This window comes from Mauremys mutica, chromosome 24 (genome assembly GCF_020497125.1).
Source record: "Mauremys mutica isolate MM-2020 ecotype Southern chromosome 24, ASM2049712v1, whole genome shotgun sequence".
Classification (NCBI taxonomy): Eukaryota; Metazoa; Chordata; order Testudines; family Geoemydidae; genus Mauremys; species Mauremys mutica.
Window position 1 is genome coordinate 5,894,125 of NC_059095.1, and position 23,298 is coordinate 5,917,422.

At 56.1% G+C, this 23,298-nt stretch overlaps 1 protein-coding gene across 5 annotated transcripts in view; it reads right to left on the minus strand.

Annotated features, from left to right (window-relative positions):
- Nucleotides 1-23,003, minus strand: part of HCN2 (hyperpolarization activated cyclic nucleotide gated potassium and sodium channel 2) — a 43,896-nt gene extending 20,893 nt beyond the window's left edge. Inside the window, exons 1-2 of one of the 5 annotated variants that reach the window (XM_044998263.1) lie at nucleotides 22,843-23,003; nucleotides 11,304-11,727 (exon numbers count right to left, since the gene is read on the minus strand). In XM_044998263.1, coding sequence (XP_044854198.1) covers nucleotides 11,304-11,727; nucleotides 22,843-22,988 — 570 coding nt within the window. In that variant the 5' untranslated portion in view covers nucleotides 22,989-23,003. Of the gene's footprint in view, nucleotides 1-11,303; nucleotides 11,728-13,059; nucleotides 13,078-13,446; nucleotides 13,758-22,842 lie in introns of those variants that run through there. The other 4 variants (XM_044998260.1, XM_044998261.1, XM_044998262.1 and 1 more) reach the window with 4 other exon arrangements.
- Nucleotides 23,004-23,298: the final 295 nt, after the last annotated feature.

The window sequence follows — 23,298 nt, forward strand, 5'->3', positions numbered from 1 at the left end:
CTTCGCAAAAGCAGCATCCGCTTTGAGATTCCTAGACGCTCAGGAACCATGGGTTCAAATCCCAGCTGGGTGATCCGAGCCAGGCACATTTTGAAGGGGAATAAATTCACTTCCGCGCAGCATGCCGTGAGCGGATCTTGAACAGGAGACTTTAAAGCGCAGAGATTCCGCTTGGACATTAAAGACACCGGAGCTCTTTCATTATGGGAACACTGGCGAACCGCTTGGGCCGACGGGGGAACAGACTCCTTTGACATGAGCGGCATTGTTACTATGTCCATCGCTGGACTATGCTGGATTCTGCTTTTCATGAATAAGAGCAGTAACTCTCCAGCCACCGGCCGTTGGGGGAGGCCCATCTTTTCACTGGCATCTGTTCGTCTGAAAACTCTCTCTATTCCCGGCAGGAGCCTGCAGTTATTTTAGGGACCTGGCCTTCCCCTGCCTCCTTTTTCTACACTGCCACAGTCTCGCTACATGTGCTTTGCGTTTATTCTTCCTGTTCTTGGGCTCCGATCCAGCAAAGCTTTAATAACAACGATCCCTAGCTCTCCTCAGCAGACCTCAAAGTGCGGGCGGTATCATTATCCCCATTTTACAGATGGGGAAACCGAGGCACGGAGCAGGAAGGGACTTGCCCAAGGCCACCCGGCTGCCCAGTGGCAGAGCCTGAAACAGAGCCCGGGTGTCCTGAGTCTCAGCCACTAGGCCACCCTGCCTCCCTCTCCAGCCTGTAAACTCGGCTGCCTGGAAGGGATGAATCGCAGGGTTTATGGAAGAAGTGCTCTCTCTTGTGGCCACTTCCCCTTCCAGTACCCTGGGCTCCTGATGGATTAAAGGTGTGTGGGCAGCACAGGATTAAATACATCGGTCTCTGGGGTAACACTAGGCTGCAAGCATCATATCTCCCTGTATGTTTGTACCGGGCCTCAGTAATGACACCACCTCACACTTCCCACCCACAGATCTCACAGCACTTTACAAAGGAGGGTCGTTACTCCCATTGTATGGATGGAGAAACTGAGGCACGGGGAGACGTGACTCGCCAAAGGTCAGCCAGCAGGAATAGACTCCAGGTGCCCCAGTCCGGGGAGTCACATCGCTGCTGTGCTACTAACAACTACTCCAATGACTCCATTTGAGTTACGCTAGGGATGGATTTACCCCCTCCATGACCACCCAGAACAGCACTCAGATCTCCCCCCACTCCCAGCCCCATTCTAACGCGCTTTTCACCCCTTAGGCCTGGCACCAGGCGGCGTCAGTCTTGGCCCTCCCCAAATCAGAGCAGCCCATTCACCCAAACACCAGGCCGACCCTTTCCTCTCCTTCCCCCACCCCTGCAGCCAGGGACCGGTGCTCACAGCCAGGGCAGGTGGGGGAGGGGGAGGGGAGAAAATGATGCCATCTGAGTACCAGCCTCATTGACAGCAGAGATGGTGCAAAATTCAGAGCCAGATTTCCCCCCTCAGGGCAGTTAGGAGCCCCCACGGGCTGCGGTTAGCAAGCTGGGTACAAGTCCCAGCAAGTTAATCCCATAGCAAAGCTCCCTCTGCCAGATCATTGGAACAGGGTGGAAAAAGCCAGGGGACCGAATTTCCCCTCCCACACCAGGCTGGGGGCTGGGGCTCATTGTAGCAGGTCTCGGGAGGCAAGGAAGCAGCTCTTTGCTATGCTGGCATAACCCAGTAGTGTAGACGCAACCGATAGCGATAAAGGAGGTCGTGCTATCACCACACAACTGCCCCAAGTGATGGATTTTCCTCACCCCTGAGCACCGTAACTGTCAACCTAACCTGAGACCATCCGAAATCTGCACCTTTCACAGACAGATCTTACGTTACTGCCCCGTTAGGGATGGTTAACGGCTCAGCACTTACCTACCTAGAAATGCAGAGCCCGCAGCATTACCGGCCACCCTCCGGGAGGCAGGCTGCACACAAGTTTTAACCTGAGCGTGAGGCAGGGGCCAGCAGTGTGAGCAGACCCTGGGGTGCTGGGATCCCCCGTTGTAATGCAACAGTGCCCCCCCACACATACACTTTGGAGACCTGGGGCACAGCATTTCAGCCACCACTTTCCACCACCACCTTTCATTTGGGAATCCAGCTCGAGCAAGGGCCTGATTTTAAGGCATTGCACTGAGCTGCCCCTGCTGCAGCGGAAGTCGCCAGGAGTTGCAGGTGCCCTGAAAATCAGCCCCTCAGGTCGGGCACTAAAACCATATACCACTTTCCGGAGTGTGGCCACTAGCCTGCCTCAGTTTCCCCCTCCCCCCCCCCCACAGGGATAACAGCATCTCCTGCCTTGCCAGGGCTCTGCGAGAATGAGGTCGCATTTGCCAAGCACGTGGACAGGTAATTAGCACAATTTTGTCAATGAGGGCGACAAACGGACCCACGCCCACAGGAATGGGCACCCTTGGGCTTGCCGTTTGCTAAAGAGCAGTTGGGAGCCGGTTGATGGGGCAGCAGCCAGCCACATGGCGAGTCACTTTGGGAGGAGACCTGAGCAGGATAGAAGAGGAGAGGAGGGGACCACGGTGCAGGCACAGGGGTTTCAAGGAGCCTGCATCCTGCAGAACTCAGAGGATAAGACCTGGGCCAGGCTGTCTGGGGCGATCACTGGGTATGACTGAGGCCCCCAGCCGGCTCCACACAGGTGCCTGGCCACATGGACCAGGACCTCAGACTGGCTTGGGTCTCACACCCAAGGGTTGCATCTCGGGTGCACCTCACAGTTGTTAAGGCACGGGGACGGCTGTTCACCCCATTTCACAGATGGGGGCTCAGACCCGCAAAGGGATTTAGGCGCCTCGTGATTTAGGAGCACTCGGCCTTCAGTGACTCGCCCAAGGAAGCCTGGGGCAGAGCAGAGAATTGGACACGGGTCTCCCAGGGGCTAGCCGAGCCGCCCTTCCTCTCTCGTGCCCATGCCTAGGTTTAAGACGTGATGCATCACAAAGGGTTTTAGCCTCAGGTCTGAGCCACGAGAACGCACAGATCTGGGGTTCTCTCAGCCAAGCTGCTTTGCGTTTCACTCTCAGGAGCGGCTCAGCTTAGCTCCCCGCATCAGACACCGGGGGCCGGGCAGGGACAGCGGATCCAGCTGTCGCCAGCTCCGGCAGCAGCCCTTTCCCACCGGTGGTTGAACTCCCTCCTCCCGAGTGGAGCGGACGGGACAGACACACATTGGGGGTGCCACGCCCAGCCCTTCCCCAGGGGTCAGAGCACCCCAGTGAAGTGAAAACAGGAGACAGGCTCCTCTCCTGCCTGGGGCTTTTCTAATATGTGACACGTTGCACAGCACCACGTGACTGAGGGTCTCAAAGCAATTGACAAATAGGGTGCAATTAAGCTTCCCAATACCCCTCCCCCAATTTTAGCCCTGTTCTGCAGATCAAGAAACTGAGGCACAGAGCAAGGACGTGCCCAAGGTCACATAGTGAGTCAGTGGCAACTGGCAGAAAGTCAGCTGGGAATGGAACCCAGGAGTCCTGCCTACCAGCCTTGTGCTGTAGTCACCAGACCATCCACTTCCTCCTCCTTGTACTACAGAGGGGGTGCAGAGCAGGGGATGCAACGCATCTGAGATCACGCAGCGCGTCGGGGCTGAGCTGAGAATAGAAGCCAGAACTCTTGGGCTGGTGCTGTGAACACTTACCCCTGTTCCTCCCCAGCATTAGGTGCATCCTAGCAATTCTCACATGCTTCCTCTGCTGGATCCAGCGCTGCCCCTGCCTCAGGATACGGGACAGGACTGTCCATAGCCACATGACACAGTACACGAAAATCTGCATGTCGATAAACTTGGAAGATAGGAGCCAAGAGGCAACAAACGGGCAGGAACACACGTGTGTGTGTGTGGGGGGTGGGGGTAATGGGTGTTTCATAGCACTGTCTCCCTGCAGCTTGAGGGTAAAACTCCCCCGTCTCCAGAATCCACAAGGAGGATCCTGCTGCTGAGATCTAAGCTTAGGCTTTTCCATAGCACACCCAGGTGCAGGGGATTTTTGCATCACTTCCCAACCCAGCTGTGCCCTGCACCCAGGATCTTGCACTGTTTCAAAGACGCCAGGAGGGAGATATTATTAAACGTGCTTCAAATCCTCTCACTTGCCTCTACCTAGTTTAATGCCCAGACCAAGGCAGCCCTTTTACACACACACACACACACACACACACACACACACACACACACACACACACACACACACACACACACACACACACACACACACACACACACACAGTATATTGTTAGTGAGCGAGCCTGGCACCCCCATCCCACTGCAGGGCTGGACTCTGGAGCCGCCTCTCCTCAGCTGGCTCTGCGACCGCCCATCAGCTGCTTGGTACAGGTTTTTAACAGCCACGTATGAAATATTAACAGCGGGAGACACCAGCCTCCGGGGCAGTCGCCTGGGCACAGCCGGGCACTGGGGCACACGGATCACTCTGAAACTGGTGCTGGCCCTACCCCCCAAGGGCACCTCCGGGAGAAGCCAGAGGAGGCACATTTTCTATCTAGGTTTTTATACCACCGCCCATCACTGTGGTATCTGAGTCCGCCCACGTGCTGGCAGGACTGGTGGGAGCTGCTCTGACAATCCAGGGGGTCTTTGACAACATGGGATGCAGAGACACCTCTGAGTGTCTAAAGCAAGGCCAGCTTGTCCTAATGGGGGTGTGTTTAAACGGGAGGGCGGGGGGGGGGCAAGGACAAACTTCTCAATTGTTGCCCATCATCCAAACTTCCAGTAAAAAACCCCAAGTCTCTGCTTGTTACAGCAAACCTTGCAAACACCACCCACAGGGGACCAATGCAGCAGCATCTGCCTGAGTCTGCAGAGAGCCTGAAACAATTGCTCGGAGGTGGGAACGGTCCTATTTGTTTCCAGGGGTGACAACGATCCTGTAAATGTCAACACGTCATGACGAAACTGGGTCATCCAAGGAGAGGAAGGATGAGTCCGGGCGGGGAGAGAGACAGGAGGGGAGAGGGATGAACGAAGGCCTTTAACACAGCACGGGGCGGGGAGGGGTCATTCTCCAGTTGTTAAGGCTCAGCTTTCAGAACGGTGGGACGGACACACTTGGGCAGACCATGGTCACACAGCACGCAGGGGATGGACTTCTCTGCCGAAGGACACGGGTATATTGCAGGTAACCCCCCCGCCCCACACACGCACTGCGGCGTGTCTCAGAGCCTGGGTCAACTGACTCCGACTCACGGGGCTCACACTACAGGGCTAAAAAGAGCAGTGTAGATGTTCCCGCTCGGGCTGCAGCCTGGGCTCTGAAATCTGGCGAGAGGGGAAGGTCTCCGAGCCTGGAACCGGCTACCCTATTTGTAGCCTCCCTGCACAAACCCACATTACCTGACCCTCAGCTCTGAGACTTGCTGGCCCAGGGTGGGGTTTTTTTGCAGTGCAGACATCCCCTCCCTTTTCCATGCAATGCCCCTGGCCGCCCACAGGACGGGGCCAGGCCAGCGCTCGCCCATCCGGCACATTCCCGCCCCAGCGTGCCGCCTCCCCGTTTTTAGGCACGGCGTTATTCCAGAGGCATTTCAGTGCCGCCGCCGGGCCCGTTCTGCGGAAGGAAGCAGGCGGCACGAAATTAAACCGTTTATTCCGAACGGCCGCCATGGTTATTAATAGGAGCTATTTGCAGGGAGGGAGCTGGCCACAGGCAGGGCCGCTGCGTCCATGCACGGCACTGACAGGAGCGGCAGGAATTACAGACGGAAAAGAGTGAACGGAGCAGCTAGTGCTGCCGGCCGAGGCTGGGTTCCTGCTGTCGTGCTCCTGGCAGGTTAAGGAACAGGGATCCAGGAGGCGGGGGTACATTCCTATGTATTACCCAATGGTTCTCAACCAGGGGTACGCATACCCCAGGCGGTGCGCAGAGATCTTCCAGGGGGTACGTCCACTCAGCCAGAGATTTGGCTACATAAAAAGCACCAACAAAGTCAGCACAAATTAAAATTTCAACCAATGACTTGTTCACACTGCTCTGTATCCTGTACACAGAAAGGCAAGTCCGGTGTTTATATCCCAATCGATTGATTTTATAATTAGACGGCAGAAATGAGAAAGTCGGCCATTGTTCAGTAACAATTTGCTGTGACGCTTTTGTATTTTTATGGCTGATTTTGTCAGCAAGTCGTTTTGAAGTGAGGTGAAAGACGAATCAGACTCCTGAAAGGGGGGCAGGCGTCTGGAAAGGTGGAGAGCCCCTGTACTACACCCCCCTGGACCCCCACGCCGGGACTCAGGCGGAGGGGCAGGATGGGAGAGACAGGGGACAATGGCCCAAAGCAAGAATCTGAATCCACTCTCCAGCCCCGAATGTGTCAGCGTCAGCTCCCCTGCCAGTCAGGTGCAGGGAAGCGGCTCCCCGGAGCTCTGGGCACCAGGGGGCCCCACAGACCCTGTGCCTACGCCGAAGGAGCCTCCCGCATCCAACAGAGACAAGGGAACGACAGCGCTGTGCTCTCCCCATACTGAGTTGGGTCACGGCGCAGGGCCACCCTCCTCGCTGATGGCTCCACGGCGGTGAGCGGGCTGTCAGCTCTGATCCAGTGTGAGCGGCGCTTCCCTGGCAGCACGGAAACCTGCAGCAGGCGGCAGCTGCTTGCCAGGGCGGCACGGGCTTTTTGGGTCCCCTGCCGAGCGTTCCAGCAGCATGTGGGCCAGGATCAGCAGAAAGCAAACCCAGAAGCCCACCCAGAGCTGGGTGTGGCCCCCCAAATCCCAACCTCCCCTCAGGGCAGGGGATGCCACTTGCATCCCAATCCCTGCCCAACCCCAGCGAGCGATCACCAGGCCTGGAGTGTGCATAAGTGGCTGGGAAGCCAGTGACCTCCCTCCGGGCAAGGGGCGGGTGAGACTGCCCCTGCTCCTGGCACTGTCACACCCACCGCCTGTGACATCACGCCTGTGACATCACGCCTGTGACATCACGTGCGACATCAGAGCAAGATGGTCTCTGCAGCCCCAGTCATTCCAAAGCTCCCTCGGATGCAAAGGCCCCAGCACTGTGCTGAAGTGTCAGCCTCTGCTCTGCAGTGTGTCGGGGAAGGAATCCAAGTGCCCGATCCCTTGTCCCCGTCGACACCCAGAGAGGGTTTAAGGATTAGGTAAAGGCCATCCCTATATTACAGGTGGGGAAACTGAGGCACAGAAAAGTGGTGCAGCTGATGCAGTCTGGCCCAGGAGTTGGGTAAGGGTCAGGTTTAGAACCTGGCAGCTCCTCGCTCTGGTCTCCGACCATCGGCCCCGCACTGGCCCCCGTTCCAACTCCCTTTAGACCCAGATCCCATTGCCAGGAAATCCCCAATTCAGATGCCACTGTGAACATGGAGCATAAGCATCGACCCCAGTTGGAGACAGATGGATGTGTGTGAAAACACGGCTGGACAGACAGATGTGTCTGAAAACACAGCTGGATGTGCACAGACACACACCCGCTGCTCTGATGGAGTTTAAATGCCTGGGCCATGCTAATCAGCCACTGACAGCCAGTCTCAGTGAGGCTGTGGGGGGGGGGGGGTCACGGGTGTGTGTGGGGGGATCATTTGGGGTCACCTAGGAAGAAAACAGCCAGGCATAGCATAGGTGGCACCATCCGTAGGACTTTGCCAAGGCTCCCTTCCCAGAGCCAAGCATCGGGCGTCCGTGGAGCAGAGCTGAGAGCGGGTAGTGGGCTCTGGGTCATGGGAAAACTCCTCCTAAAGTCTGGGATGAGGCCTAGCAAACTTGTCTCTCCACAAGGCGACCGGGAGTCGGGCAGGGAGCCCGGAAGAGAAAGCAGAGTCAGGGGCGACTGAGGCAGGCCCCTGCTGAGCGGAGTCTGGGTTGCTCGCTCCCCTTCCTGCTAGCGGAGAGGCAGATGGGGATGGTTTGGAGAGGCCATCTTCAGACGGGGGGAGACGAGGGAATTTAGGGACAAAGCAGCCGCCTCTCCCGGCCTCTCCCAGGCCCCCTGGCCCCGTGCACGGAGATTTGTGGGGTGAAGCAAGGGGGGCTCGGCTCAGCACTTCATTTCAGTCAGGGCCCGACTTTCAGACATCAGCCCCAGGAGCCAGGAATTCCCAAGTCCAACCCGTTTATTAGCACCCCCTCCCCCTGCCAAAACCACCAGCCAGCAGGGGCAGAGCGAAGGGCATCCACCGGGTGGCGCTACCCCCATCAGTGGGCCCCTACTTAGATAGGCCAAGGCTGGAGGCTTGCAGCCCTGGCTGGCTGCGACCTTCAAAGCTCAGCCTGGTCGGCTTCTCTGTGCTAGACGCAGCCTCAGGCCCTGGAGTTTCCAGCCGCAAAACTCCAGCCCAGAGCCTCCCGACCTCGCCAGGCTGGACTGCGGAGGAGAGGGGCGGCCGGGGTTGAGCCCAGAGGGGTCGGACTCCCTTCTCCGTGACCTCCCGAGCTGATGTCACCGTGCTCAGCCTCCGCACTGCAGAGCCATTAGTCAATCCCATCCCCTCCGCCGCCCAGAGCCGTTACCTGCGAGGAGACGGGCGCGGGCGCTGCCTTCGCACCCAGCGTGCCCCCGCCCGCTGGCTCCCCAGAGAGAGCAGCAGACAGCGAGAGACGCGGGCAGTTCACGGCCCGTCTCGCTCCTATGGCAGCTCAGGGGGCAGCGGGTGACGGGCCCTGCTCCCCCTGCCACAGACAGCTCCCAACACGGCCCCTGCAACGCCCGAGCCAGCAGAGCGGTCAGGAAACTCCAACTGACACACGCCGGCAAGTGGTACACACCCCGCCACGCACACACAGGCTACCGCTACACACACCAGCAACAGCACACGCCACACACACCGGCAAGTGGTACACACCCCGCCACACACACACAGGCTACTGCTACACAAACCAGCAACAGCACACGCCACACACGCCGGCAACTGGTACACACCCCACCACGCACACAGAGGCTACCACTACACACACCAGCAACAGAGCACACCACACACACCGGCAACTGGTACACACCCCGCCATGCACACAGAGGCTACCACTACACACACCAGCAACAGTGCACACCACACACGCCGGCAACTGGTACACACCTGGCCACACAGACAGAGGCTACCACTACACACACCAGCAACAGCACACACCACACATGCCGGCAACTGGTAAACACCGCACCACACACACACAGGCTACTGCTACACACACCAGCAACAGCACACACCACACACACCAGCAATTGGTACACACCTGGCCACACACACAGAGGCTACTGCTACGCACACCAGCAAATAGTTCACACAATCACAAAGGCAACTGGTACACACACCGGCAACTGGCACAGACACCCCACACAGAGGCAACTGGCGCACACACACCAACAACCGGCACACACACCGGCAACTGGGTACACACACCACACACAGAGGCAATCGCTACACACACTGCACATGCAGGCAGAGGCACATCCCAGCCCCGGCTGCACATAACACCCCCCCACACACACACACACCATGCTGCGTAGTTGCGAGTAAGGGAATTTTCCTATTTCTCATATGGGGACTCCGGGGTTTAGTGTAGTTTACTCACTTCTATTTTTACCGTGACAGCCCTGCCCATACAGCTACACGTCCAACCCTCACCTGCCCCGTAGCGCATTCCTTACACAGCACTTTGCGTGTGCTTAAGTGCCGTGGAGGCAAGAAAACACGACAACGAATCCTCCCAGCCGGCCTTGTGAGCCAGCCTGTTTCACAGAAGGGGAAACTGAGGCGGGGGTGGGAAGGGATTTGCTCAAAGTCGAGTCAGTGGCAGTGGTGCTCCAGGCCCCAGTTCACTAGTCCATGCTGTCTCTGCGCACGAGGGTGTGAATGTGCACACACAGACGCCCGTGCCTAGACACACGCACTGACATCCAGTCACGTCTCTAGCCACACAAATGGACAGCGCACACTTATCAGACACACAATCCTGGAGGCACTTGTGTCTCACTGTGTGCGCACACAGCACACTGAATCCACACACGCGCGGCAGACACCTTTGTATTAGACTGACAGTTCTCTGGGCCAGAGACTGGCCTTTGGTTCCGTCTGTACAGCGCCTAGCGCAACCGAGTCCTGATCCATGACCCGGGCTGCGGGATGCGATCCCCTCCCAGGGCTGACCCGGGGCTGCCCTCCATTGGAAGGACCGGCCTGTCCAATTCAAAGGGAGCCTCAAAAGACACCACCCCCAAAAACACACACACGCAGTTGCAACCTACGCCTCAGGTAACCACGGCCCAACTCCCTCCCGCTGCGGACACAGATACGGATCCACACGGGCGGATGCCTGCAGACTCAGCCTCCTGCTCAGCTGGCGAGCACAACAAAGGGTTTGTCAGCTCGGCGACGCTCAGTCCGGGGTGAGGAAGGGGGGGTGACGATACACACCCTAACCCCGCCCCCGTCACCAGCCTCTCAAGCTGGGGAGGAGCTGGCTCTTCAGGCTGGCACCAAGGGGAAAGAGGACTGGCACAGAGGCGGCGGGGAGCTGCAGGGGAGGGTTCGTGGGGTGAGACCCTGGCTCAGTGGCCAGGCTGGCACCCTGCATAGACTGGTGTCCCCAGCCGTGCCCTCTCTGGGGTGCAGGAGGAGATGCAGGGGTAATACACGGGTGGGGTGGGAGGGGCCTTAAGAATAATCCACAAGCTGAACGAAGGTGGGAGTGCGCACTAGCGGTTAGAGCAGGAGACTGGCAGTCAGGATCCCTGGGTTCTGTTCCCAGCTCTGACCACATCAGACCAAGTCATTCAGTGCATGTGCCTCGGTTTCCCCAGCTATGGGGGACACCAGGAGACTTAGCTTAGAGTTGTAAAGCACTCTGAGCCAGCGAGACAACACGTTAGACTCGATCCCATTATTACTAAGATGACAGGAAAATCCAGGCCAGGACAGTTGTACTAGTGGCAGCCAGTCATCACCATCTGATGGCCATTTGGTGGCCTGTGTGAAATAAGTTTGCCAGGTCTCATCATTCCTAGCAGGCAGGGGCCCATATCAGCAAAACCCACTGCACGTTTGGGAACAAGAACCTGCTTTGCAGAGGGGCCGATGGCACAGGACTCTTTGGCTGGAGTCCTAAGCAAGCAGCACCTCTGGCTGCTGAGCCATAACCCACCATCTCCTCGAGCTGTGGGGCCTGAACTCATCCGTCTCAGCCCTTTGGACTCGGGACGAGAGCGCCACAAGAAGCCGCCTGTGCTCTGACGGAGGAAGGGAATGCAGCCCAGCCGGCCTCAGCGGCAGGCAGGTGCCCAAAGGCCATCGGGCCGAGAGACGCCCCTTACCTCTTCCCACTGGTGGATGTAGCGGATGAGCCGGGAAAGGCGCAGCAGACGCAGCAAGCTGAGGATCTTGGTGAAGCGGACGATGCGGAGGGCCCGGGCCGTTTTGTACACCTCCGAATCGATGCCCTTCTCCACGATGAGAAAAATATAATCCACAGGGATGGAGGAGACAAAATCCACCACGAACCAGGTCTTGAGGTACTTCTTCTTAATCCTCTCCGGGTCCAGGATGATATCCGTGTTGTCCTCGATGATTATCCCGGTGCGGAAGTTCAGCACCAGGTCCATGAGGAAGAACGTGTCAGAGACCACGTTGAAGACGATCCAGGGGGCCGTGGTCTCCTCCTTAAAGAAGGTGATGCCCACCGGGATGATGATGAGGTTGCCCACCATGAAGAGAAGCATCGTGAAGTCCCAGTAGAACCTGGAGAGGCAGAGCAGATGGAGACATCACTGACAAGCCCTCCGGGTTCCCTCTTGGTTTAATGCGCTCCCGCCCCTGCCCATCCTCACAACGGCCTCCTGCAGGCGTGACCCTCCGGGGAAGCTAGGGTGGGAGGCCGTGCAAGGGGAGGAGCAGCGGGAGCGCTGCCTTGCCAGGGGAGGAGGCGTCTCCCGTGTGAAGGGAGCTCCCGAGCCCTGCAGAAATCGAGTTCTGTGCGGGGCTCCGAGCAGCGCAGGGTGGAGTCACCACGTGACGGGTCGATTCGCCAGCTCTGCCCCGGAGGGGCGGCGTGGCAGCAGCGTTTAGGTACAAGGGGCAACATGCCGTGTGGTGCCTTGATGCCAGACAAGCCCTTGTCCCACTTCCCTCCCTCCCCCACCCCCGCCTATACCCTTGTGTCCCGTCCCTCCTCCCCCAAGGGCCGGATGAGGGCACCCATGGTGGGGGGTCTGCAGGGCCCCACGCTCTGCAGGGCAGGGGATTTTCTAACTCTAGGTCTGTGCACGTTCAAGGTGCCGGATCAGCATCGGGCTGGACCATAAAACAGGAGCTAAGGGGAGAGAAGGAGCAGCAGGAAATGTAGCGAGATCCATCAGCCGGGGGGATCCGCAAACCCTCTTTGCTTGGGACAAACAGCTAGGCTGGGAGAGGCACCGCAGGGACAAGGACCCCGATTCAGCAACCCGGGGCCTACCGGCCACCCAACTTCCTGAGCTTCGCACGGCTCCCTCGTCCTTCCTGGTCATGCCGGGAAGGCAGCGCTGGAGCTGGGAACAGAACCCAGGAGTCCTGACTCCCAGCCTCCTGCTCTAACCCCTTGAGAGCGCTTCCCCTCCGAGAACAAACAGCTTCCTGCCAGATCGGAGCCCTCTGACCCGGACCCATTCAGGGCCGAGAGGTGGAAACCTGTCCCGGGAAGGGACAGAGCACTGACTCCAGAAACCCCACCTCCCCAGAGGCTCCACGTGGAAGGGGGGACGTGGCGGGGAGGGGAAGGGAGCCTCGCTCGCTCGCTCTCAGGGACTGCCTCCAGAGAGAGGCTGGGTCTGAATCACGTACAACTGCAGCTTAAGCCAAAGCTTCCTGCAACCTCCGTTAGACGGAGGGAGGGGGGGCGGATTAAGGTTTGGGGGGTTCTACTCTCACCTCCCCAGTGTGTTTTCCACCCGTCCCCAATTCCCCTGGCCCTTCCCTGCCCCTTCAGGGCCAGCAAGGACCTTTCCCAAGCGCCTGCAAGGTTGAAGCTGAGCCCCACGGCCCCATCCTAACATCAGCATGCTGCTCCCGTCTCCTCGTTAGCATGGTGCTCACCCTCTCCGGGAACGCACCAGCCCCTTGCAGCAGAGCAGGCGTGTGTCTGCGCAGGTGTGTGGGGTGGGGGGACACGGAGAGAACGCTGCGGGTTTAACAGCCCGATGCTAAAGAAAAACACTTACACCCCCTCCTCTCTCGGTACCCAGGAACGCAGCCAGTGGGCCCCTTGCATCCCCCCCGTGGTCCCTCTGTCTAACCTCTGGGTGCCTCTGAGCAACTGGCTGAGGCGGCTAATTCCCAGCCTCTCGTCCCCGTGCACCAGATACCCTGCTTGACAAGATAATGGCACGGGGCCGGGATGCGTTTTTTGCCAGCACGGGTGAGGCTGCTGCTCCGAAGAGCCTCGTTTTCTACATGGGAGACGGGGGGTATTTCATCGCTTACGCTAAGGATGGCCATTTACTTGTCCAGTTCCTGGGGGCACCTCATCGCACAAAAGGTCTCAAAGCCGCAGAACTGAAGCAAAAGCAGGTGCAAGCCACAGAAAAGCCAGAGAGGGGGAGCAGACAGATATACATGGTCACTCCTGGCTAAGGAGCTAGTATATATTTGTGGGGGGAGGGGGGGGCTGGCTCTCCTCCCCCCTCCATAAAGGCTGGCACATGAACAGAACTAAACCTGCATCTTTCAAAAGGAAACGCAGCTCTCCCTTTGCAGCCAGCCTCCTGACCTTTCTCCAGTGACAGCCTGCACCTGAGACGTTTCCATGGCAACAGCTAGTGATGTCACAGCTGCCCAATTATGACTTCAGAGCACAGCGCGGGGTGCGTCGCCAAGGTACCCTTCAATTATCCCCCCAGGATGCAGAGGGAACATTCGCAGCTGAGAGGAGAGGCAGGCAGTATGGTCTAGTGGCGTTGTATTGAGGGCCTGGGTTCTATTCCCAGCTCCGCCACAGCCTTCCTGTATGACCTTGAGCAAGTCACCTAATCGCTGTGTCTCAGGGTCCCCCTCTGGCCGGTCAAGGAGGCAGCGGCGGGTGGCAAGAGAGCTCCACCGGGACCTCCTCAGGGAGCGAGTAGGTGGTGGGGAGTCCACCTACCCAGACATGACAGTAATCCGAGTGCCTCACCTGTATTAGTCAAGCTAGTCCCGTGACTCAAGTATTATCCCCATTCTACCAACAGAGACTTGAGGCAGAGAGAGGGAATCGAACCCAGGTCTCCCACGTTCCCGTGTCGCACCTTAACCACAAGACCTTCCTCTTCAAGGTCTCAGGGTGGGGTCTCAGAGTTCAGGGAACGCTGGAGTAGGGGGAGACGGATGGAGGAGAAAGGCCCCCAAATCCAGTAACAACTGCACAAGCCATCTCGCCCCAGATTCTACAAGCTAGATCCCCAAACACCCCTAAGACTCTCGAGGGGAGCTCTGCCCGGCGAGTTTGCAGCAAATGCTCAGGATTCCAGGGGCTCGGCCGAAGCAAAACTTTCTGTCCTTGCCTCCGCTACGGGGTCTGCATGCAAGATTTGCACCTGCGTGCCTCTTGGCATGCTTGACTGGCACCATCACAGGCCAATGCTCAGCATCGCCTGCAGCCAGCCCCGGTCACACAACACCAAGAGGCCCCCCCAGCGTTCGCTGGCCTGGGCGACCCCAGGGCAAGCTCTCTGCTGCTGCCAGACCGCGAGGCGAGCGGTGGAGGCAAGGGACAAGCTCTTGCAGACTGAGTGTTTACAGAGGTGCAGTGGCTCCAGGCTGGCACTTGGTAGGTCTAGCTGAGAGCTGGAAGGTCTGGGGTGAATGAAACGGCTGTTAGACTGAAGGAAGAAATAGAGATGGAGGCAGCAACATCCTGCATTATTGGCCAGGAACAGAACTCCCATAGTAATACTGCAGAGCCAATCTTTAAGTGCTTTACAGAGAATTCACTGAGTCTAACAGCACCCCGGGGAGGAAGGGAACATCGTGCCACTTGATGGGGGGGAACAGAGGGGCAGATCCCCCAACGTAGCTCAGAGCCAGATTGCCAAGGGCTGTGAAAAACTGAGCGAATAAATATAGACACACTGGGCAAAAATCTACTCTGATCTGAATCCCATTACAACCCCATGGGAATCAGGGGCCAAATATGGCCCACTGAGACTGACAAACCAGCCCTGATCACCTGCTGTGTTTTCATAAGAGCTATCCTGTGTAGTCACGCAGCAGAGATGGGTAACGCCAACTTAGTAAGTATTCCTCAGGGGAGAGTGAGTGCGTGGAAGAAGGGATCCATTCCACGTTACTTAAAATATAGCTTTAAAAGCAATTAAAGATGGGATTTGAGCATGTAAATTCTGGGCACCTCTTCCATAAGGTACCCTGCTCCCTGACCTAACAGGAACCCAACCATCAGGAGAGAATACAAGATTATGAAGACAATGGATTGTAAATTCTGTGGGACACGGTCTGTGATTTTTGTGTGTGTTTGCACAACACCTGGCCCATGCCATCGGCACGACCCCAATACAAATCATAAATCATAACAGCACTGCCAATGCTAGTGCAACTCCCTTACCACCATTTCCTGCGAACGTGTCCCAGAGGTTTGAGAGTTCTAAACTCCCTCAGCGCAGAAGCCTGCTGCAGACGTCTGCACTAATCCTTTTAAATTTTGCCACTGGAATTTCAAGACTGCAGATGCAACAACAGGGCAAACAATCAGATCAACCCCATTCCCCTCCTACAAACACTACTTCTAGGATGTATTAGCAGGAGTGCTGCAAGAAAGACACGAGAAGTAATTTTTCCTCTCAACTCTGTGCTGATTAGGCCTCAGCTGGAGTATTGTGTCCCGTTCTGGGTGCCACATTTCAGGAAAGATGTGGACAAATTGGAGAAAGTCCAGAGAAGAGCAACAAAAATGATTAAAGGTCTAGAAAACATGACCTATGGGGGAAGATTGAAAAAAATTGGGTCTGTGTAGTCTGGAAAAGAGAAGGCTCAGAGGGGACATGATAACCTTTTATGTGCTTGAAAACTGTTGTTACAAGGAGGAGGGGAAAAAATTGTTCTTCTTAACCTCTGAGGATAAGACAAGAAGCAATGGGCTTAAATTGCAGTACGAATGGTTTAGATTGGACATTAGGAAAAACTTCCTAACTATCAGGGTGGTTAAGCACTGGAATAAATTGCCAAGGGAGGTTGTGGAATCTCCATCATTGGAGATTTTAAAGAGCAGGTTAGATAAACACCTGTCAGGGATGGTCTAGATAATACTTAGTCCTGCCATGAGCGCAGGGGACTGGACTAGATGACATCTCGAGGTCCCTTCCAGTCCTACGATTCTATGATATGATTCCTCCTAGGCAGAAATCTCGAGCTTATTCAAATTCAGCACCACAGACAGCTCACCATGGTCAGAGATTCAGCGCAGAGAACATCTGTAAACTGATCCCCAGCAGCAGAATGCCAGAGAAAATGAAACAGTGCAACCAAATATTTTTCCAGCCCAGCCTAGAATATGCTTCATTACCAGAGTGCAGAAAGCAGAAATTTTAGGGCGACTCAAGAGAGTAAACAAGCAACACATGACTCGTGTAATAGCAGGGAAGGAACCGGCATCCCCCCTACCATTAACCAATTCAACATTTAATTAGTCATGATGCTGTTTGAAGGTTAACAGCCGTCGGGATAAATAAGGATTTAAAGACACAAAGAGCAAGGTCCTGATTTTCAGGGATGCTGAGCACCCACATCCCACACTGCCACCCACTGGCTTTGTGGGTGCTCAGCACCTTTTAGATCAGGCCTTAAGGCCAAAAGTGTCATACTGAGTTGTCTAAGGTTAGGCTCCTAAATCAATATTGAGGCACCTACGTATAAACAGCCTGTTTCTCAGAAAAGCTGCACACCCACATAGCCAACAGTGGGCCAGCGCCGCTTTTGAAAAAAGGAACCGGGTACTTATTTAAGTGGGTTTGGGAGACTAACTGTAAAAATCAGGTTTGAAAAGTTGGCCCAAGTGTTTAAGATCCAGGGAGACCTCCATTATTGAACCCAATCTCAAATAGTCAAGTACGCAAGGATTCCAACACAGCTGTGTGCGCCATTTCATTGGCCACCGATTTCCTTTGGGGATCCTTTGGGGGATTGCTTTGCAGCATTCTTAGCCGTCACCCAAAAACATTCCCAAACCCTTAAATCTTGCCCCCGAAGCAGCAGTTGCTAGCTCACGTTCCTGATGAACAAACTACGAAGTCTGGCTCCCATCTATCAAATATGACCACATTGCATTCATTCCATAGCAAGGGGGAATCACCATGGATCTCAGCAATAACCAGTTCATCAGAGCGGTCTCTCAGCGCGCAGAGAGAGGGCAGCATATAAATATGGAGCTACGGCGTCATTTTAAAAAGCCATCACCAGAAACAACAGGCCAGACATCCCAAGGAAGCAATACAAATTCTGGTAAAACTACCAGAGGAGCAGCTGCATGCTTTGCAGCATCAAAAGCCACATGGGTGACTTGCCATGGGTATAAAAGCTTCAGCTAATTGGCACAAACTTGTTTATCTAAAACACACACCTGCCATAAGACTTGCTTTGACATATCCTTGCCTGGGAGCTCAGCAGCTATTGCTCCACCAGCGGGAGCTCACCAGAAATAAAAACCTGCGGCTTGCCCGGGTTTATTTCCCATCTGCAGTTGCAGGGAAATGGTGCCTTTGAGTCAGATTACAGGAGTCCCAGTCATTCCTTAGGCACGTTTTGATCCTCAACCTGAACTCTGAGTTTCTCTGTACCAGACAGTCCCAAAGCAAATACACAGAGACACACACACACATTTGCAGCCGCAATGAACTGACTCATCCAAAGTGTGTTTGCTCTCGTTTCTAACGTTCCTGGGTTGTGTGCATGCTTCAGGGCTTAAACCAAGCTCTATCTACTAGAAATCAGGACGCATCCTAATGTGGGGACAGATTATTCCACATCTGTCTACTGTGGGGTTTCCCACACCTTCCTCTGTAGCATCAGGCACTAACCCCTGTCAGAAACAGGATACTGTACTAGATAGACCTTGTGTCTGCCCAGTATGTTTGTTCCTATCAGCTGGATGTAAAACTGTTTTGGTGTATTACATCTCTTCACCCTCCTATGTCTCAATTTTACAGAGGGATAAGCTGGGGCTTAGAGAAATTAAGCAATTTGCCCAAGGCCACCGCAGAACTGGGAACAGAACCCATGAGTCCTGTCTCATCTTAACTTTAAAGTTTAGCTTTGACTGGGGATAAAAGCACAAACTAGACATTTTTAAAAAGGCACCAGGAACAGGAAATACATGGAGAGGGTAACACAAGACAGCTCATCTCTGGGTGGGTCAATTCTGCATCGTATGTTTCAGCCTGTAATTTATAAGGTTTTTATCAGATTTGCAACTAGTGATACGAAACAGCCACCCTGTTGCCTCCTAGTAATTCAATATTTGTGTAAATAGGACCTTTATCTCCCCCTTGCATTTTGCATGAATAATTATAGTGCTCTGCCTGTGATGAGATACATTCTGCAAATGGGTGCGATTATGAAGTGATGTCACATATGCAGATGGGCATGATTTTATCTTAAAATGAGAAAATGGATCTTGCAAGGAAAACATTGCTGGAAACATATTCCATTAGCCTGATCAGATTTTGGGATGAGAGATATCATTGAGCATAAGCATTTACATGGGAGAGTGAAAATCAAATAAAGCCAAATCCGTATGCACCTTGATATGATTTCTGAGATAAATTCTTCCTGGATTTTGCTCTCTGGGTGTACGTATTAAATCTGTGAATGTAACAGGATGGATTTGTTATGAATTCTTTTTATTCGGCACCTAAATGCCCCAAGCGATACTAGCAAATGAGTCCCTGTCCGCAAAGGGTTTCTAGCCTAAATAAACAAAACAGACAAAGGACGGGAGGGGGGAAAACCACAGAGAGGAAGTGACGTGCCCATGGTCACACAGCAGGTTGGTGGCAGGACTGGGAACAGAACCCAGGGCTCTCGCCTCCTAGTTCTTTGCCCTCGCTGCTGCCTACCAGACGACCTTGTGATTGAAGCACATCACGACAAACACCACATGGATTTTTATTCCCAGTTCTAACACTGACTCACTGCGTAATCTTGGGCAAATCTCTTAGTCCCCAGATCTGCCAGGAGCTCTGAAAGAGCGGAGCCTGGCGCCCAGGCAGAACTCCACTGGCATCAGGAGTTTCCGTAACCAGCACATGGATTTGCTGAAACAGAGCCCACTGCAGAATCGGGGACTTCAGTGACTTGTCTGCCGTAACATGGGATCGAGGAGGAGGAGATGTTTCACAGGGGAGCGGAGACGCCCAATGGATCGCGTTTGCGGAGCCCTGACCGAAAGCGCCCCAGAAGTGCAAGGCACTGTCTGTTCTTGTCTCTTGTTAAAACACAATTTAAAAGAAAAGCTTTGAAACGGCCCCAGTGTCTGTCTGCGAGAAATAGCCTCTGGGGAGCAAGCGTGTTCTTCATGGCACTGGTAATTCCTAATTCTCTTAAACACAGCCCCAGCGTTGCCACAGTGATCTCATTATGACAAGGTCAAGACAGACAATGGAGATGACACTACGATGTCAAGATGAAACAAAGAGATGTCAATGCAAGTTATGCTCTAATACCATTTAAATGCACCACCCCAGCTAACGTTAGAACAAAGCTACGACAAATGAAATGAAATGAAATGAAATGAAAAGGGGGGGGGGAGGGGAGAGAGACACTCAGGGGCAGATTCTGACCTGAAACCACTGGGACTGAATTGATTTCTATGGAGCTGATCCTTCATTCTACACTGGTGCGAATCACGCTCTTTATGCTAGCTGCTTATTCTGCATTAATGCCTCAGGACAAATGATGTGTGGTGGTAATTGACAAGGAGGGGAAAGGTAGCGGTTGTTAGAATGGGATTAGGGAAGGCCATATATCAGGGAGCCTTTCCTCTGAGTATCTCGGCCATGTTTCAGCCCTGCAGCATATATGGCCCCTTCCCTGAGAGGGACCCACTCCATGGGGACGGGGGAAGGGGATCCACTGGATGGGACCCTGCTGGAGAATTCCTGTAAGGAATCGCAGTCAGCAGACAGGAGCTAGAGTCTTCTGAACTGGGGAAACAAACACTGACACGCGCTACCGCAAGCGTGTAACCAGAGGTTACCTACCGGACAATAAACACAGCCCGATCCCATGGAGACAGGGCACTGGACTGGGAGTCAGGAGACCCGGGTTCCATCCCTTGTTCTGACACTGACCTGCTGTGTGACCTCCGCCAAACCATTTCCCCCCGGATTCTCCTCCCACCCTTTGTCTACCCTGTCTTTGGGGGCAAGGACAATCTCTCACTACATATTTGTACAGCCCCTAGTACCACGGGGCCCTGCTCTTGTAGGTGCTGTTTGGATACAAATAAGTAAGATCCTTGAAAATTCCCTGTCCTGGAGTGTGGGGGAGACAGGGCCCTGCACCCCCGGCTTCCTGCGATTCACCAGGACTCTCCGCCAGCCAGTAAAGCAGAAGGTTTATTGAGACGACAGGAACACAGTCCAAGACAGGTCTTGCAGGTACAGACAACAGGACACCCCCGCAGTTAGGTCCATGGAGGGGCAGGGAGGCAAGACCCTCATTTGGGCTCCCTTCCCTTTTCCTAGCCAGCTCCACACTGAAACTCCCGCCAGCCCTCTCAGCCTCCCCCCGGCTCCTCCCCCTGCCTTTGTCCAGTTTCCGGGGCAAAGATGTCACCTGGCCGCCAACCCCCGCCCTGGGTTCTCATGTTATGTGCTCAGGTCTCCTCCCTCAAGGCAAGTCTCCCATCCCCAATGCAGCCAGTCCCAGCAAAACTCCCCTGCAACCTTCCCAGGTCAATACTCCCCACTCAGTATTCAAAGAAAACATTAAGAACATTCCCACTTCGTCACAGCCCCACACACAGCTTTGGAATTCAGTTCAATCCTCTCTGGAAATGCCCACATAAACCGACAGAAAGCAGCAGCAAAGCCATCACGGGAATAAAACAACCCATTGGTCCAGGAAACAAGGTTAAGTGGCTACCACAAGAGAGGGGCTGGAACTAACTGCAAGACTTTCTGTCCGCCGCATGGGTGCTCTGCATCTCCTACTCTCCAGGGGTGGAGACAGCCTGCATTGCTACTTGCAAAATGCTGCCGGAGAGAGAGATGCAGGTAGAGCAGGAACAGCAAGGGAAGGAGGAAGAAAATGGTACCCAAGCGGGCTTGAGCACCCAGATGTCTGGTGACAGCCGCATCCTTTGCACAGTCTTTTGCCTTGGAGAGTGTGGGTCATGTGCAATTCTTCAGCCCCCAATAACAACCACCACAAAACCCCACATAGCTGTACAATATTTGATCAGCTCATACGCCTCCCCCCGGCCATTTGAATTTAACTCTGCAAACCCGGGGACCAGTCAAAGCTCTCCCGGGGGCTTGGCAGAGGAGGTTGGGGCCGGGGGGGACAGAATACCGTATGACGCGCCAGATGGAAAGGACACAGACACTGCTGCAGGAGCTTGCGTTCTGCCTTGTGAGTCCCAAGGGGCGCTAGTCCCCACGGTGCCGGATGAAAATCTTGCTGGGAAGCCTCGGCACCGAGGACCTGGCTTCACCCACCCTGAGGAATTAAAGCTAGGAACACAATCTGGCCTCATTAAAACACCCTGTAGTGCAGGAGGGGAGAGACACGCGCACAAAGCTGCTGCATCACTGATGTTTAAAGAAGGGGAGAGACCAGATCCTCGGCCGCTGTCATGCCCACCCGACCTTCCACCGTTCTGTTTACGTGGCCAGCCCGGTGCTGATGGCAGGGAGGTGCCGACTGAGGGGAGGGGGGCACCACTGCCCAGGGCCATATTTTATTCCTGCTCCTTGCAGCTGCCTTCCCATTTCTGCCTCTCTGGGAGCGGACAAAGCCGGGTCTCTGAACACTGCTGGGTCACTGTGATGGCTTCTTGTCTGGTTACAGGCGGGAGGGCTAAGAGCTTCAGAGGCCTCCTGGGAGGAGGGCTGAGGGATGCCCTTGTCAAAGGCACCCAGCTTGGATTCCTCCGGAGGCCTGGTGCCCGCCCCGATGGGGCTGCGGCTTCAGCGGGGGATCAGGCTCCCGCGCCCCCGCGGCCAGACGGGAGGGGAAGGTGTAAAGCAGAGCCCGGGCTCCGCTCAGCCCCTCCACCCTCCAGAGGCAGCTCAAGGTGCCCTCTTGCCAAAGCGTCGCCCGGCCTCCCAGCCAGCCCCGGCCTCTCCCCCTGGCGCTCAGCTTCCTCCCCACCCCGGAGGGGCTGATCAGTGGGATGGGGAGGGGGAGGAGATGAACTAGGTTCCCCTGCCCCTCTGGCTCCCCCAGAACCTGAAGTCGCTGGAGGAGTGGATGGTCCTGCTCCCTCCTCCAACCTGGGCTCCCTGCCCCTCTCTTTCCCTCCTCCCATCCCAGGCCCACACCCCCTCTGGGCTCCCTGCCCCCCCATCCCGGGCTCTCTGCCCCTCACTCCCCCCCCATCCCGGGCTCACCCCCCCCAATCCCGGGCTCCCTGCCCCTCACTCCTCCCCCATCCCGGGGCTCCCCCCCCGGGCTCCCTGCCCCTCTCCCCCCCTATCCAGGGCTCTCTGCCCCTCAGTCCCCCCCCCATTCCGGGGCTCCCCCCCCGGGCTCCCTGCTTCTCTCTTCCCCCCCCTTCCCGGGCTCTCTGCCCCTCACTCCCCCCCCCGATCCAGGGTTCCCCCCCCCGGGCTCCCCCTGTCTTTGAGGTCGCTGCCGGGGTGATCTGCCCCCCCCCGCGGGGTCCCGCACCTGAAGTCGCTGTAGGGGTGGATGATCCAGGCCCCCGCCGACTTGACCCGCTCCTGCTCCCGCTCCACCGCCTTCTGGGAGCCGAACATCCGCAGCGAGAACTTGTTGACCCCAGGCTGGAGCATGGCCCCGAGCTGGCGCTGCATGAAGCTCGCCTGGCTGCCGCGGGGCTCGCCGCCCTCCTCCCCGCCGGCCCCGTCCGGCCCCCCGGGGGAGCCGCCCTCGGGCTCGGCCCCGCTGCACGAGAAGGAGACCTTGGGCTCCCGGGGGGGCTGGGGCTCGGCCTCCGGCTCCCCGCGCCGGCACTCCCCGTTCGGGGAGCCCTTCCCGGCCCGCCCGCTCATGCTGCCGCCCCGCAGCTGCCGCTGCCCGCGCTTGGCCCCTTGGCCCGGCCGCTCCTCCGGGCCCGGCGCCCCGCCGCCGCCGGCCGCCGCCTCCCCGCCGCTGCCCGTCCGC